Here is a 17,450-nt window from a genome sequence, read left to right on the forward strand (position 1 = left end):
AACATGTTTCTTACCTCCAAGGTGAACAAAGAACCTACAACAGCAACGTTGAATTGGGACTGCTTTTAACAACAGCAAAACTATACTAAAAACCTTCTGTGCTCACTACTTCCAAAACCTGTGCATCTCTCTTAAACATGGCTACCTAAAACACTGCATAAAGAATCACATTTGCCAAGACATGTTTCTAAATGGACCTTGTGAAAAAGTTTGACTTTTCTCTGTTTACAAATGTCATTTTTTTTTGGATGAAGCAGTCCTTTTAAGAGGCAGTGAGTGTGAAAGAAAATATGCTTCCAAGTTGCATTATGGGGAACGTAGGATCCAGTAGTTTAGAGCTTGAACCTTAAGACTAATGTCCAGAAGATCTCAGTCTGTAATAATATAATTTCAACCATTATTAAAAAAAAAAGTGTTTATTTTCCCCGAATGTATGCAAGTGCAATAACACTGGAGATCCCCTTTAATGAGTTAAGGGACAACGGTTGTGAGACTGGTCCAGGTGGTGTATTGAGCAAAGTCTAGAGTGGGTACTTGAAGAAAACAAAATCTGGCACATATTTTGAGAGTAATTGCATCTTTTAGTTAACAGGGAAAATAAAGCTACAGACACTTATAGATTTAATAACAACAGTCTTCAGAATCACATCAAGAGGACCTCGGTTAGAAAAGGTTCAGCAGCACAGGCTGAGGACAGATTCTGTCACATTTTGTATAGTAGTGACATCCCAGTTGGCGGTTGATTCTATCTGCCCTCAGCACATGAAGACATGTGTATATATAGGCCAACCTTTGTTTTCTATTAAGTGCTCTTTGGTGGGGTATGTAGTCGGACCACCCTGAAGGACCGTCAAACACTTCCTGTTACGCCATGTGACAAGCTGCTGGTTAAGCATGTGGGTCCATCGTCACAATAAAAAATATAGTTCAATAATCTGTGTAGTAGACATAGCACAACATGTTTCTCTTAAGGCAACAATGGTTAGACAGCACACGAATAGTCTGGATGTGTGACAGTGTTCACAAAAGATGTAATATAGATTTTCTACAAAATGTTACACAACATTGATACTCAGAAAATACACAACTGCTTTTCCACTTCAAAAACGTTGAGCTGGTACATCTAAGCTGGTACAAAGGTTGCCATGGATACAGTGTAGTAAGTGCTGCTGGGTGCTGTGGCCCATCCAACTTGCACTGCACGTGTGTGTGTGTGTGTGTGAAGGAAATGTTGATATTGAAAGAATGAATGGATGATGGATGGAAAACAGCAAACTGTGCAGAATCACGAGGCCCGACTGTCTACATTTTTTTGTCACAGCTAGTACAAGTTCATGACAACACCGAGACCACTTCACAGGACCATCATTTATTAATCCACCGATACAGAATATATAGAATACAAGCTTTTGTTCAAGAAAACTCTCAAAGGCACAGGGTGAGGGTATTAGTTCATTGGCCAAATTAATAAGAAATGGCATGAAGTAAAATATGGCTTCGACATTAACGGTCCATCAACATACATGATCCAGTATCAGTCCAGATGCTACTCTGAGATTTAAAAAGTGTTTTTTCACTTAAGTCCAGCTCCCCTGCATAGTCATGGCTTTAAAGGCAAGGTCAGAGATAGTTATGAGTTAAGAGTACAATGAATAATCTCCACACAGATATCAGGTCAGTGATTAAGGCGGGACAGAAGGGAATCAAGAATATAATATATATATTTAGGTACATAATATATTTGAGGCTGGACACAGGAGTAGCTAGCCACTGGATAATTACAGCCACAGGGAACCAGGGAAGGACTGTGGTGAAGTCAAAAGAGAAAGAAATGGCAGCACAAAAGCACACAATTGGCTCTCCCACTTTCACATGATTGCACACACACACACACACACACACACACACACACACACACACACACACACACTCAACACCGAAAATCAGCTGTTTGCAGACAAAGAGTGACAGGATGACATGATGTTAAGGATGACATGATTTAAAGCAAATGTGAGTGTGTGTGTATGTCTGTGTGTGTGTAGATATTTTTACAGATGAGCAGCTAAGGAGGTGTGCTGTCGGTGAGAGGGTGCAGACTGAAGGTGGTCCTGGGCAGCTTGGCGGGAGGCTCCATGGGGTCCTTGTCGTCGTCCATCGCACTCAGAGAGCTGGACTGCAGCACCAGATCCCCTCCCTCGTCGTCGCTCTCCTCTTCCTCGTCATCCTCCTCTTCTTCTAATGGAGAAAAAGGCATTTATGTGACATTAAGCGACCTGATTAACAGAGACTATGACTTGAAACTTAACCCCCAAGTGGTTTCTGTACCCTAGCACAGTGGTTCCCAACCTTCCCAAGAGCCCCCCCAAATGACTCCTGTTGGAAGTTGCGCCCCCCCCCCCCCCCCCACACACACACACACAAGGGGGGGGGGGGGGGGCAACAGCGGTAATTAAAGTTTAAAAGTCTCAAAAATGCTACAACTACTGTCACAAACTGGATGACTGTGAAGTATTTTGTTAAAGGAGGCTGAAAGCGTAATTAAGGAGCACTATTGGAGTGACTTTGATGGTTATTGGACTCAGGATTAATTCATTTGGATTCCCGCTGTATGAAGAAATGAAAGGACGTGGAAACAATTCACAAAGGGATTAAACTGTTTAAAACACATGCTCAAAGTAAGCCGGATTTTGCCGATGTGTTTATGTGGATTCAAAAGTCGTAAATAATCTACAAAATGGAGGAGACCGATCTGATCGGAGCAACTGTGACAAATAATCCAACTGAAACCGGCATGGACAATGACTATGTTTTAAAAATGTGCTTATCCAGAAAAGCCCGGTTTGGACAATTTACGGGCAGAAGAAACATTTCTATTAAAGAAAGAATTATACATTTCTGTCTTTTTATGCCTTTAATACTAACTTGAATTGTTATTCAAATGAATGAATCAATTATTTTTTATATTTTATTGTAATGTAGAGACAAGGCTTTTAGTGACAATCATGTATTGCTTTACAATTATATGTAAAAAAAAAATAAAAAATAAAAAGTCTAAATATGATATTTGGCCTCAAATCATCTGAGGCCTGGCGCCCCCCCTGCGATCTTCCCCCAGGTTGGGAACCACTGCCCTAGGAGATACAGTCATTGGACAGGCTGTTTCCATGTGAAAAATTGGTGTAATATTGGCGTTACATGGGTGTTATAACATTGTAATATAGGTGTGATAACGGTGTAACATGGGTGTCATACAGATGTTATAATGATGTAACATGGGTGTCATAGGGGTGTATTAATGTGTAATGCGGTACAAAAACAGTGTAATATGGGTGTAATAACAGTAATATGGTCTAATAACACCGTAACATGGGTTAAGTATTGGTGTAATAATGGTGTAACATGGGTGTATTATATTTGTAATTGGGAGGGTAAATGGATGTGTTATATGGGTGTAACAGCAGTGTAATATGGGTGTCATGAAAAAAATGGCCATCAATTAATTTCCCTAAAAATGTGTTTGCCCATTTAAGGGTCTACATATCTGCAAGAGAATCCAACTGAACCTACCTTTGTCCAGGTCGGGGGAGATGCGGCTCTTCACAGCGCTGGCAAACTGCAACACAAAGGTAAGCATTTAAAAATCATCCAGTTGAGACTGCTGCCGTGTGACAGTATTTACAGGTGCGTACTTCTCCCATGACTGCAATGGGTGTCACCCCTTTAGCCTGGGCCACCCTGTGCTCTATCAGGTAGTACATGTACTCGTCATACAGCAGGCGGATCAGGTGGAAGGATCCGAAGCTGGCCGCGCTGCGCAGAGTCAGGTCCCGGATCACCATGGAGCTGGGGAGAGAGCAGAGGACATGATCCAACGTCAGACCACCTAAAGCACCTTACCCGAGGCGAGCAGAGGAATCCCAGCTTTATCGTTTCTTTTGTTTTCCCCCATTTCAATATCCCTGAACAAACTGCATTGTACTCACACCACCTCACTGCATTTAAATGTGTATATTAATAAAACAACAAAATAAAAGAAAGTTTGCACACTTTTAAAATGTAACCTTTGTATTTTTGTTGTAGTTTATTGGTATTTTATGTTGTGTATTCTATAGATACTCTATTGATATATATCTGTCTTACTGTTGATATGTATAAATGTACTGTTTATATTTTATGATATTTAAAACGCATGTAATACATACTGCTGTGACTCCCAATTTGCTATGAATACATTTGATCTAATCTAATCTTCATTACTTTGACATATCCCGTTTTGTCCCCCCCTCACCTGTAGAAGGACCAGTTGAGCAGGAACACCTTGGCAGCCTTGGGCAGGGCGCTGGGGTTCTGCTCGTAGGGCCTCAGGGCCTCGGTGACCACCCCGTCCAGCCACGAGGCCCACTGCTCCAGAGAGTTCTGCTGCTGCAGCGTCACTTTGAAGTCCTGCTCCAGCCGCTGCACCACGCTGTCTCCACACTGACACACCCAGGAAGCCTGCTCCTGAGAGGGGAGAGGAGGGTTACACTGCTGTCTCTCACCCAAAACACTCGTGGAGAATCAGAGGCCAACCATGCACACATATTTTGGAAATGCCAACAAATGCTTAAGTTCTGGGAATCGGTACACAAGGTTTTGCAAAAGATACTGAGATATGAGGTTCCTATGGACTACATGGTACTCTATCTGGGCAATTTTACAGAGGGAAATGTTCACTACATAGATAGAAAAATACTGTTGATAGCTGGCAAGAAGGCCATAACTAGGTAGTGGTGCAAGGTGGAGCCTCCTACTATGGAACAATGGAAGGAGATCGTGGAGGAAATTCACATAATGGAAAAAATGACATATCGACTGAGACGGCAAGAAACACAATATTAAGAGAAATGGTCAATGTTTAAGATTCAAACCAGCGACAAGGAATACTGACTGATTGAATAAGAAGAACTGTTCTGACAAATGGTCAAATGAGAATGTGACTCCCGACTGCATTTTTATTTTATATTATCTCTGTATTTGTATCTACAGCTGTATTCAAGGTTCAAGGCTTTTATTAGTCATGCGTGCATAGCTACAGTGTAGTTATGACGATGAAAATCTTAGGTCACAGGCTCCTCCAACAGTGCAACACAATATAACTGATAAACAGAAACAAATAGTGCAATAAATAGTAAATACAAAAGGAAAAATAGTAAAAAAGTGAAATAATGAAATAGTGCAAGTGATTGGAATATGATATATTAGATAAATAATTCCTAAGTAGCAGCCAGATGAATGTTGTGGATGTTGTTTCTAAGTTCAGGTGTTTAATAGTGTTCTGGCCTGTGGGATGAAGCAGTCCCTGAGTCTGGTGGTCTTTGTCCTGATGCTGCGGTACCGCCTGCCAGACGGCAGCAGACAGAACAGTTTGGTGATGGGGGCGTTTTGTAATCCTGAGGGCTTTCTTCCTGAGCCGCTGGAAGTGAAGATCCTCCATGGATTGCATTGTTTATTTTTGTTTGGGTTGTCATGTACGTGCACAGCTGCTGTTGTAATGATTTTATATAATAAAAAGTAATGTGAGACAAAAACTAAAACACTCGTGTGCAGTAGTGAATGGGAGGGTGGGGACAGTGGTACTAACCTGCACGTTAGTGAAGTCCACCCGGTTCAGGTCTGAGAGCATCTGGTTGATCTGGGCGGTGTTCTGCAGCACGGCGCGGGCGGCCTGGGCCAGGTGGTTCAGACTGGTGTAGCGGCGCAGCGTCTGGGAGAAGGAGCCCACACACACCACCTGCAGCACAGAGGGGGGGGGGGGGAAGAGGCGCTTGTCAGGAAGAAGCAACAATAAGTAAGTTCAGAGTCTGTTCTTCTAACCGTGAACCATCTGTTAAAGTCTGACATTTAAAACAGTTCGGTAATAATGACTACATTCAAAATGTTACAGATGCATGCATGTGTTATGTGAAAGGCATAATGTGGAGCAAAGGCAGTCATTATTGAAAAAAGAACACTGGACAGGGGGTTGAGTATTCAACTAAGCCGTGTAATAAGGAAGACAGCCTGAACAGCATTGTTAAAACCTGCTCCAAGATCATCGGCGTGAAACAGAGAGACTTAAACTCCTTCTGTAACCAACAGATTCTGCGGAAAGCAGAGAGCATTCTGAACTCTCCAGGTCGTGTACTCGCACATGAATTCCGTCTGTTGCCATCAGGGCGAAGATATGCTCTACCTGCTCAAAGGACTAATCGCTTTTCTAAATCCTTCATCCCTTCTGTACTCAAGCTTTTAAATTCTTGAAAAGGCTTTTAACTTGATTATTTATTTATTATTGTGATGCTTTGAACTATTTATAGTGTATTATTATAGTTATCCACATCTGTGCTCCCGGGTGTATCTGTGTGTTTTCTTCTTGGATGTTCCTGCCTGTGTACATGACATAAGCTGCTGCTCATAACCAATTGCCCCTTGCGGGATTAATAAAGTTGTTGATTGATAAAAAGGATCATTTAACATCCACAGCCCTGGTATGGATAAAGCTACTGAGAAACTGTCTTTTAGCTAAATACATGAAGCGACAAACTTTCATAACAAATCCGCCAATATTCTAGTTGTCAATCCTTAAGTCATTTCCTGTAAGCAGTAGTTAAATAGAAAAAGGGCTGCGCACCAGAATAATTAAATAAATATTGGCGTATTTGTAGAACCGGCGCATACTATAACTTGGTTTGGAATCAACACAGAAGCTTATAAATACCTTGATGCGAACCATCTCCTCTGGGATGTTCATCAAGGCGCCTGTCAACCAGTTCTCCAGACTCTTGGCAAAGTTGCGGATGGCCTGAGTTAAGGCACCTGAGGGAGGAGAAGTGAAAAGGATAGAACAGGGGGTTATCACTTATTTCTGACCACTTAGGTATGTATCCGTCATATTGAGGCCAGCATGCTGTAAAATCGTGATTGCCTCACAGAACACTTTTCTACTCGGGCCTCTTACGGGCCTCACTAACTCACTGGGGATGGGTCTCAGCACATCAGAGATGAGGATCTCCACCAGGGTCTGGTAGAGCAGGTTGTCACACTCCTTGGTCCAGCGCAGCACCGGCTCGTACTTACACAGCACCACCAGGCAGGATTTGGGCAGGCGCTTCTCCGACTCATTGTGCCTGGGGAGAAGACGACAGAGCGTTCATAGAGTGGAGATACTCTGCATGGGCTAGCATTTCTCTCATCACATTGCAGTATTGGCCCTTACAAGTTGAGGGATTCTGTGTCGATGCTCTGGCTGAACCTCCAGAAGGATTTCCACAGCGTCTCCACCAGGGTGAACTGGAGGTTGACCATCACGTCCATTATGGCCTGCGGGGGTCACACACAGCACCACAGAGCTGAGTCCACACACTTCTGTTTGACATGCTGTGTATGTGGACAGAGAACAGTCAGTGTGCTCGTCCTGTCTCCGCCTACCTCACAGTGTTCTCTGTAGAGCGTCTGAAAGGCCTTCAGGTGTTCTACGATGATCCCGTCAGGCAGGGGCCGAGCTTGCAGATCGATTTCCACAAAGTCAGGCAGCGGCCTCGATGCTTCTGATTAAGAGAGAGCGGTTGTTCACTACTTGTTGACGGGAGTGCCAGGAACAGAATCATTGAACATTAAGTAGTGTACTCCTGTTAAACATAACTAGAGACCTTTTTCAGAGGGCTTACCCAGAAACTGTTGATACTGTTGCACCTGAGCTGAAATATCACAAAGTCCTGAGGCCTGCTGGCCCAGCCCACCTGCTGTGCCATTGGTGATCCCCTGTGCCTTCTGAAGTGGCTTTAACCTATTAGAAAAAGTTAAGAGTACACATCAGTCAGAGCGACAGAAAAAGCCACAGGGAATGTTTAAATGAAAAGTGCATATATTATACAGAAATCACGAAAGAGGGATTTTTTTAAGCTGACGGTTGCAGTTTTTTTGTTTAAAATAAGTCCCTCCTCCTGCATGACTCTTCTTCCCCCCCCTCTGTGCTCAGCACCTCTCACCAGAAGAACCCAGGCATGTGCATGCGCTCATACAGTATGTAAGTATGGAAATGACCGTCCTGAATAATTTCGCAAACTTGTAAACCTGTAAAGCCCTTAGAGATGACAGACTGTGATTGGACTCCATTGCACTACATACACATGGGTTTTAACTAGCTAAAGACGTGAGCCTTTGTCTACAGGTAGCAGAAAGCTAAATGACGAGAACAATGATTCTCCATATCTACAAATGCTTTGCCAACATTGTGAGACTTTCTTTTGGAAAAGTCTGCCTGTCTCTTTTGGAGTTGATTTGAAGTGATGACAGTTGTTGCCAATGCTGAAATAGCAACTTTTCAATCAGTAAAATAGCCTTGTACCATCTGAAGGAGCGTGCACACACATCTGCGAAACAGCCAATAGGAACACTCCTATTGGCTTAAATGACATGGCCAAAGTCTACTGTCACATGCAAGGACGTGCAGAGGTCTAGTTCTCTCTCACTAACTTGAAATACTGTACAATATGCTGAAAAGTGATTATGGAATATTTGGGCAATGAAGCTTCAAGAAACGGCCTAACCCAGCTTTAAGTAATGTAATACACCCATAGCCACAGGGACACAAGTACGCAGTGGGGTGTGGATACCTGTTTTTCTGTGAGAAAGGCTGCTGCCTCAGCGCCATGTGCTGCTGTTCGTCCATCAGTCTGAGCAGCGGGGACCCAGATTTGATCCTCAGGCCGTAGTAGTGGTACTTTGAGTTCCCTCTGAAACACACACCAACAGTTATGACAATGCCCTCAGATGCATTGCTATGAAACTCTAGTGTATGTGTTAATACCTGGTCCCCAGTCTCCGCGTCCGGAGCCCCATGAAGACGGACCTGATGAGTTTGCCGAAGGATGCGGCGTTAACAGGTTCTAGTTTCTGCTCCTGGCAGTGCAGCAGGTAGTGGTAGTAGAGGGTGCAGCGGGGTAAACTCACCCCCTCCGCCCCCTCGTAGTTATCACACAGCCACTGCACCTAAAGAAGATGGTCAGATTTAATTTCCTGAACTTTAATTTTCTTATAGTGTAACCAGTTTGTTGTTCACTTTTTTACTCACAGTAGCAGGTGGGGCACGAGAGTTAGGGCTGGAGTAACTCTGTCCTCCTCCACCTGTTGCTCCGCCTCCCAAAACATAGCCTCCCTGAATGACATACCCCCCTCCGCCCGCAGAGGCTCCGCCGCTATTGGCTCCAGCTGTTGCCACAGAAACGGGCTGCGAGGTCACAGAGCCGGTGAGGTCTGACTCAGAGCTGGGCGTGGCCTCATAGTAGGACGAGGAGGTGGGTGGGGTCTGGGAGTAAAGGGGCGAGTCGGAGAAAGGGTAGCTGCTCGATCGACTGCACACACACACACACACACACACACACACACACACACACACACACACACACACACACACACACACACACACACACACACACACACACACACACACACACACACACACACACACACACACACACACACACACACACACACACACACACACACACAAATAAATACAGATAAACAAAGATGTGTGTTAAGAAAAGCGAGCGTAATTGCTTCATCGTTAAATACATTTTTCATGCAAAACCTGTTGTCGTTAACCTCACAAATATGGAGATTGCACACAACATGCACACAGCAGGTCCCTCTCTACTCACATGGAGGACGTGGTAAAGGTGGTGTCTCCTCCTCCGTCCACATACTGCACCTGACCGGAGTACACATGCTCCACCTGGACAACGAGCAAACAGGAGATTAAAGCAGCTTCATTGACAAGCTGTGAACCCAACATTGACATATTACCACACAAGGTTATGGCAAACTTGCGAACAGTATTTACACATCCAGGACCACAATGCAACATTAGCATCTTTTTGGAGTCGTGTATGTGTCCATCTGAGAAGTGTATTCTTCTTATAGCTCTGTTTTTGGTATTCCTCTCACAGTGAGTTCCATGGCATTTTCTGTGTGTCATTATTTGCAGAGCAGGAAGTGTATAATGGGTTTTAAGAGCTATGAGACGCCCTAGTATGCTTCACATTTACCGTAATAAATAGTGTGCAGACTTGTCAAGACCTGAATAAATGGTGTCCTTAGAAACTTGTTGGTCTTGTTGGTTAATTTGGTCACCAGGTAGCAATACGGTTATAACCTGTTTAAACGTTTTAAATATAAAGAAATTGTTTTTTTTGCACTGCTGTTTGACTCTGTTTATCACCTAATGTGCCCTTTGGACACCTTTGGAAAAAACGTATATACAAAATAATAAATACTAATAATTAATGTTCCTTCTAATACTATAGATCTTGTTGTTCTAATTACTGAGTGCTACGCCCTTTAACTGGCTCAGAAAAGGCCGAGCAGGCACAATGTCTGAACCGTGTTTGACTTCTTCCCATCATAACCTTTGTACATAAAATGAAGCAGTAAAGATGAGGGATTTTCTGGGTAGACATGACAGTTTGAATATAAGTATTAGGGAACACAACTAAGAAGTATTAGGATAGCAGTCTGCCATTTAAGACAATTGAAAGGTGGTGGTCCACAAACACTCCTAACAGCAGCAGGACCTGCAGAGCTCAGTGTTCAGGTACATGTCAGACAGCCTGGGGAGGCTGCATTATGGAGGTTTAAGACATTCGAATAAGGAAAACATGTATTTCTCTAGTTTCCATATGCCTGTAAAAGTGGGCAAAGCCATTACTAATACATGCCATTGCACTTTAATTGATTGCATCTACTGTTTTTTCCCTTGTCTGTTTACCTCCTGGTTAATGTGCACAGACTGCAGGTTGTTGATGTGGCCGGACTGAATCCTCTTGGCTGCTTGCAACACTGACCTCTGCAGGTGAGTAAAGCCACAGTGTCAGATGGAACTCTGGGTGATTTACCATGTGTTTAAACGAATGTTGTTTGAGTTTATATCGGGGTATTACCTGTTGGCTGGTCTGCACTGGTTGGACCACCTGAGCAGGAACACCTGAGGCCGGCGGGCTGGAGTCTGACAGGCTGTCGTTGGAGTGAACAGAGCCCTCTATGGATGGAAGACAGGGTTCATCAGATATTTGAACAGAATCGAGGGAAAAGCCCAGACACTATTACCACAAAGTTAAGTACTCACGACACACTGCTTCCAAATCGTAATAACAACCATCGCAGAACATATTTTAGCAAAGTTCTCAGAGGAGACTGATAGCAGGGAGGTTAAAAAGTGTCTGTCTGTCCCACTCTGCTTCCATCCTTATATCTTGCATGCAGCAGGACAGCCTTGGACAGCTAATCTCCCCAGATGGAGAGAGAAATCAGTCAATCTTGTAAACATGCAGATCAGATGAGAGAGGGAAATGAGAGATACACGAGGAGGATGATGGAGGGAGGGAGAAAACAGAGGATGGAGGGCGGGAAGAGGAGAGGGTAAGATGTACTTCTTTGTACCCTTCAAATCAAATGAAAACATTATTCCAACTGTTTTCACCGTGCTGCTTTTACTTCAGTTAACATAATTACGTTGTAGCCAGCACAGCCAACCCCTCACTGTAAAGTTGCATTAGGATAAGGTCTCAATACTCAATTATAGGTCACAATGATAACATTATCCACTTTTGTGCAACATATAGACATGACCTCAATTGTTTACATGATCAACTTTTTGACAAAAGCTCCTGTCTGAAAAAACATTTTAGGTTAACGCCAAAAGAGAGAGTTTAGTTTTGTGTGTGTCCTTTAACAAAGAAACAGGTTTAAATATCCTAGGCTCGGGAATCTAAAAACAATAGCTTTAAAATCCAGGTCAAGGGATTATAAAAAAAAGGATGGGAAGTTTCTGGGAAAAGTTTATTAATGTTTTTTATACCTGTGTTATTCCTGTTTTATGTTTATTTTATTATCTTTGCTTTTTAATGACTGCACTATTTCTTAATGCTCTTAATGTCTTTGACTTTTGTAAAGCACTTTGAATTACCTTGTGTTGAAAGGTGCGATATAAATAAACTTGCCTTGCCTTTATCTAACTTGTATATAACATGTTGTTACTTCACACTTAGTTAACAAAGGTCCTAACCATTGAAACTGGATTGGCAGTTTAATGCCTGTTGAAATAAATGACTTTCTACCCGTGTGAAAAAAATGCTTTAATCAAGTTTACATTATTTTATTATTATTGTGTGACTTTATTTTATATATTAGTATTCGTCAATTTCCAATTCCATTGTCTGAATATTCTAATTCAATTCACTTTTAATAGTATGTAGTAAAGTGACATTATGAAGTAGCGGCTAAACAAATAAACATTTATCCCTTTCTATGTGTTACATAATACCTCCTGTTGTGTTGTTATAAAAGAAGCAGGTTTTTAGAAAGGTTCTTTATAGTTAGACTGTATTTAGTGAAAAGCTTTAAGTTCATTATTCTAACCTGCTTTCATAAACTTGGATAAATAGAACAAAAAAGCACATAGCTCAAGCTTATTCTATTTTATTGAGCATGATTATTACAGAGCTACATCACTTTTTATTGCAGTGTCTATGAGGGAATGCCATGTTTTAATATGCACAGCTACTCAACTAACTTTGAAGTCCAACTACATGAGTGTGACGGGCCCCAGCCTGTGAGTCTCACTCTGAGGAGTGCACAGTGTTACTTGATACCAGCAGGCAAAAAGATCTACGAATAGACGACCCTAAAATAAACATACAGAGAGAGACACTGCTGCTGGTGTCAATTCTCTCTCATTCCCACTAGTTAACAACATATTTATAACAAAATAGCTGATTTATTAATTGACTCAGCATTTGTTTTTTTAAATCCTTGAAACATTTTGAAAGAGCAATTGTCTAAATGGATTTCCAAAAATATCTGGAAATGGTCCAAAGCCTTGGAAGCACAAATGATATTAGCTACCATAAATAATGGCTTTTTTCTGAACCGCTGTCGGACTTCCACACATAAAGTCCTGTTGATTAAATATAATTGAAAACATCATCTACCACCGACTACCATTTGTATTTATATGCAACCCCCTGTCAGACAGGTTAACTACAAAAGTGTTTTTAGACCCGAGATGGATTTAAATCTCTTCTTGTCTTTCAAGTACCAGGAGACCTCAGTTATAGTATCCAACATATTCAATATGTCTGACCAATAGAACGAAACCTAAAGCTATTCAATTTGCACTAATGTAAAAAAAAAAAGGTCTATGGGCTTCTTTTGAATAAATACAAAAAAAGATTACAACATCATTAGCAATTATTGTCAATTCATTTATGGACTGATTGTTCAAGGATTATATGATACCACCCTTAAAGAGATGGGTTGGCCCTGACAACTAAAAAGAATAGCTATCGTAGATATTTTAAAAGGTGAATAAAGACAAAGAGTCAAAAACAGCTCCTCTCTGCACTGTTTGGTAACTAGATTCCATCCCTATATTTTGTTCAGACTGCCAGTCTCCAACCAGGATCCAGCCTGTTGCGTACACCCCTCTCTCTATGAATTGACTTGCAAGACAAACTAAGGCTTGCTCAGACTGCATGCCACATCATGCCCTCTTGCTGCTAAAACATGCGTGTGTGTGTGTGTGTGTGTGTGTGTGTGTGTGTGTGTGTGTGTGTGTGCGTGCGTGTGCGTGTGCACAGTATGTATTATGTAGGTATGTACCGTTCGTTCCACTGTCTCTCACCTGTAACAGTCACTATGATGTACTGAGGCGAGTTGCTCTGGCCATTATTTTTCTGGACCGCAGTGTGTTGGATATCTGGGGGCACATAGTGTTGCGTGGGAGTTGTCAGAACCACTGGCTTCTGGCTGGTGGGCGGCGCTTGAGAACAAAGTGCGTCCTGTCCCGTTTTTGCGGCAGCGGACGATTGGTTCGCAGATGAAATGGTCCCAGAGGTCGGTGGGACATCGGACAGGAAGTGTGCCGTCTTTGTAGATGAGGGTGCGATGGCACCAGGTGTTGCCATAGTTACTGTGTTGGCCTGCTGAGGCTGAAGGTCCTCCGAGTATCCAGAAGTTGCCATGGCAACCAATGCTTTGAGGCACTAGTTCTGCTGATAAAGACACAGCACTCATTAATGAAAGTGCTACGAGCACAAAACAACACTCACTTGTTGGCATGTTATACCTCTGTATGATTTAGCCACAATCTCTGTGTGTGTGTGTGTGTGTGTGTGTGTGTGTGTGTGTGTGTGTGTGTGTGTGTGTGTGTGTGTGTGTGTGTGTGTGTGTGTGTGTGTGTGTGTGTGTGTGTGTGTGTGTGTGTGTGTGTGTGTGTGTGTGTGTGTGTGTGTGTGTGTGTGTGTGTGTGTGTGTGTGTGTGTGTGTGTGTGTGTGTGTGTGTGGATTCTGTGGAACATAAACGGAAGTAAGGCTTTTGTCTGAGTATAACACACTAGAGCTAGAGCTTTTCCTGTCTGGTGCAGTATGAATTACAATGCGACCTTAAGCACCATGAATACAGACATGTAATCAATGTTCAAATCAAGATGTATTGGTGTTAGTGAAAACGAAACAAAGGCATGGCTAACTAAACACTTGCACAAGGTCTGTCCCAGATTTCACCATCTGGAAATAAACTCATATTAATCATCTGACCCACTGTCAGTCAAAGATTAAGGTCATCCCAAGATAAACCACTCATGCGTGAAGCAACACAGCTAACAAGACAATCAGATGATCATCCGGCACACCGTGTTCAAGGGACTCTTGCCGTCAGACAAGTCAATGTCAGACCAAAAACTTTTTCAAAGTCACAAAAAGATTATAAAACACCCTAAACTCATACTCCGAGTTTACAGCTAATATACGTGAGGGTTACGAGGGCGGTTTCAGTGTTTTACTACATCTAATGTTTCTGATTCGCTTGCTAAGAAAAGTGAGTTGAGCAAGAGAGTGATAGCTTCCCCAGCTAGCAGCTCCCGTTGAGTTGTGACGTTAAAGGGGGCAAAAGCTAGCTGCTAGTGACTCGTGTTGGATAGTTATTAAATCAATGACCACGCAACTAAACACGCCTCGTTATAATGTTATCGTTGTCGGGGCTGTAAGAAAACGCCTGAACATTATAACAGATGAGCCAGAAAAAGTACGGTTGCCACTCCAACACACCCGCCATCTTGTGCTCTTATCACAGATCTGACATCGCCATAACAACGGTCTGCTTTGGGAAATGAGCTAGCAACCACTTTCATCACAGACTAGATCGACCACTCTCACTTTAACGCTGACGGTTGTACAAACAAGCACACACATATACTAGGAGAAAATTAAATTATAATTCTGAAATAGTTTACTTTTTCACCTTTAATGTATCCCAATAGTGTCCTTTTTAGTCGTTTGAGCTTTTTTTCCTTAGATTTAGGCTGTTGTTGTTGTTGACTCCCGTTGCTTGGTTCTTGTCGCCAGGACTACCGTGACTATGGCGCCTTGCCTTCACCGGGGCAACTGTTGCTACCCTCCCGTCTTCGCCCCGCCATGCACTAAATGCTGATTGGCTGACCTGGGAGGTGGTTACCGCGTCAGTAAAATAATCTATCGTTCATTGGAAGACAGTGCCTGTCTGTCACTTTCGCCATAGTCGAACGTCAGATGACCACGATTAATGTTACTTTTATGATTGCTCAAGAAATCAGGCAGATTAATAGATTATAAATTTATAATAGAATGACATTTTATTCACTAGATAAAATGTTTTGCTACTGCCACTTATTATCTTTTTGCTTTACGTTAATTCAGAGTTTTGTACTATTATATATGTACATTGAATATTATTTTTCTTCTAAATACTGTGAACCTTTACACATCCTGAACAACTATTATAGCACATTCTTGGCCATCTTACATTGCACATATATCTTTAAAAAAATCAAATAGTATTTCTAAAATGTTTTTGTTTAATTTGTTCCTATTCTATATTTATTGTCTATATGCAAATAGGCCAAAGCAAATTCCTTGTATGTGGAAACCAGTTTCTGATCCTTATCTCCGCCCCCTCTATATAAATAATTCAAACGTGCAACATTTAGAAGTTCACGATTGATTTGAGTCACTGAAGTATTTCCAGTTGCCCTGTGATATCTCTCATGTAGGCCTGTGTGTGTGCCACATGTAGTGAACACCAAGATATAGCGCCCTAGTTATCTTCGAGGTTAGTTAGATAGTGATTTCCATCCAATGCAGGGAAGAGCAGATAGCAAGACGGAGTTTTGTGATGACACACACAGCCCAACCCATTAGATGCAAGGGACAGAAAGGCCAGCAAAAGGTCACAGGTGATTCGATAGCTAAAGGCTGTGTTGACATCCCTTCTGGCATCATGGCTACTTTATCGCAAGTTTTCCTTTTTTCGTTTTGCATTGTTGCCCCAAAAGGTCCATGTTCTTATCTCTTTGGGCATGACGTAGAGGGAAAGTGAGTTGAGATTCTTCTCTGAGATAGTGAGGCTTATATATGGTGAGAGCTACCCAGAAAGAAACAAACACCTCAACCCGCCTTTGAGACACCTTACAGCATCTTTTTACTCTCACCATGTGGAAGGCAGCTCTCTTGACCCTGGGCTTGTTGGCGGTGCTGGTGGACAGGGTTCGGACCAATGATGGTCATCCCTCTTTCTACGGGGTGAAATTGTGTGGAAGAGAGTTCATTCGAGCTGTCATCTTTACCTGCGGTGGTTCTCGCTGGAGGAGAGGCATAGAAGACCCAGGTAAGCATTCATGATCATATAAATAAAAGTTTGTTTTGTTTAATATGTTATTTTTTTTATATTTAGAAATGTGCCCTTCCTTTTTTGATCAGCTCTCATTGGAGAAGAGGCATATGACCCATGGAACACAAATGCCATCCCTCAGCTCAACGGGGAGCAAGATCCTGCAGAGTCCCAACAAGCATGGAGAGATCAAACATTGAAAGCTGCATCTGTTGGATTCAGCCGCTCATCGCGCTCACCAATCTCAGAGGAGGTGCTGGAGGCTCTACGGAGTGCAGATAGGAAAGAACGAGATGTGGTGGTCGGACTGTCCAACGCATGCTGCAAATGGGGCTGTAGCAAGAGTGAAATCAGCTCTCTCTGCTGAACCTTTTTTCTTAAATATGTTCCTGTCTAAAATGCAGAGCTCTACTTTTTTCATTTGTGATTCTTCACATGTAGAATTCCAGATCCCATCCAACTCACTTGAGTGCATGTGATGATGACTATTGATACAGGAATGTGAATGTGTATGTGTTAACTGTGTATTGACATGTATAATTCAATAAAGCTTTGTGTTGTTGGTAAGAAAGTCTCTGTTCCTCTCACTAATGAAAAAACTAAAATTATTTCATGCTGTTGGAACACTTCCACTTTTCTAAAGCATGGTTTCAGAAAAACTGATTTGTCAAGGATTTCGAAATGAAAGGAAGTGGTTTGTGACATTGATGAATACACAGAGGGGCCTCTG

At 42.3% G+C, this 17,450-nt stretch overlaps 2 protein-coding genes across 6 annotated transcripts; one reads left to right on the forward strand and one right to left on the reverse strand.

Annotated features, from left to right (window-relative positions):
• Nucleotides 1–1,353: 1,353 nt before the first annotated feature.
• Nucleotides 1,354–15,481, reverse strand: rfx1b (regulatory factor X, 1b (influences HLA class II expression)). 5 transcript variants are annotated; one of them, XM_034101997.1, is made up of 18 exons: nucleotides 15,317–15,481; nucleotides 13,700–14,066; nucleotides 10,959–11,056; nucleotides 10,787–10,864; nucleotides 9,681–9,754; nucleotides 9,092–9,371; nucleotides 8,828–9,009; nucleotides 8,634–8,753; nucleotides 7,686–7,804; nucleotides 7,447–7,565; nucleotides 7,235–7,338; nucleotides 6,994–7,145; nucleotides 6,737–6,834; nucleotides 5,621–5,770; nucleotides 4,289–4,500; nucleotides 3,690–3,843; nucleotides 3,568–3,613; nucleotides 1,354–2,235 (listed from the first exon to the last, which is right to left on the reverse strand). In XM_034101997.1, the coding sequence occupies exons 2-18, from the start codon at nucleotides 14,037–14,039 to the stop codon at nucleotides 2,063–2,065; spliced, it is 2,499 nt and encodes an 832-aa protein (XP_033957888.1). In that variant the 5' UTR covers nucleotides 14,040–14,066; nucleotides 15,317–15,481; the 3' UTR covers nucleotides 1,354–2,062. The 5 variants fall into 5 exon arrangements, with proteins under 5 accessions (XP_033957888.1, XP_033957973.1, XP_033957805.1 ...); XM_034102082.1 differs by having other exon boundaries at nucleotides 7,447–7,562; nucleotides 13,700–14,069; XM_034101914.1 differs by having other exon boundaries at nucleotides 13,700–14,069.
• A 522-nt stretch (nucleotides 15,482–16,003) lies between these two features.
• On the forward strand, nucleotides 16,004–17,266 carry rln3b (relaxin 3b). The gene is made up of 2 exons (XM_034094112.2): nucleotides 16,004–16,717; nucleotides 16,810–17,266. Exons 1-2 carry the CDS (start codon nucleotides 16,543–16,545, stop codon nucleotides 17,085–17,087), a joined length of 453 nt encoding a protein of 150 aa, XP_033950003.1. The 5' UTR covers nucleotides 16,004–16,542; the 3' UTR covers nucleotides 17,088–17,266.
• Nucleotides 17,267–17,450: the final 184 nt, after the last annotated feature.

This window comes from Pseudochaenichthys georgianus, chromosome 1 (assembly GCF_902827115.2).
Source record: "Pseudochaenichthys georgianus chromosome 1, fPseGeo1.2, whole genome shotgun sequence".
In the NCBI taxonomy this organism is placed as follows: Eukaryota; Metazoa; Chordata; class Actinopteri; order Perciformes; family Channichthyidae; genus Pseudochaenichthys; species Pseudochaenichthys georgianus.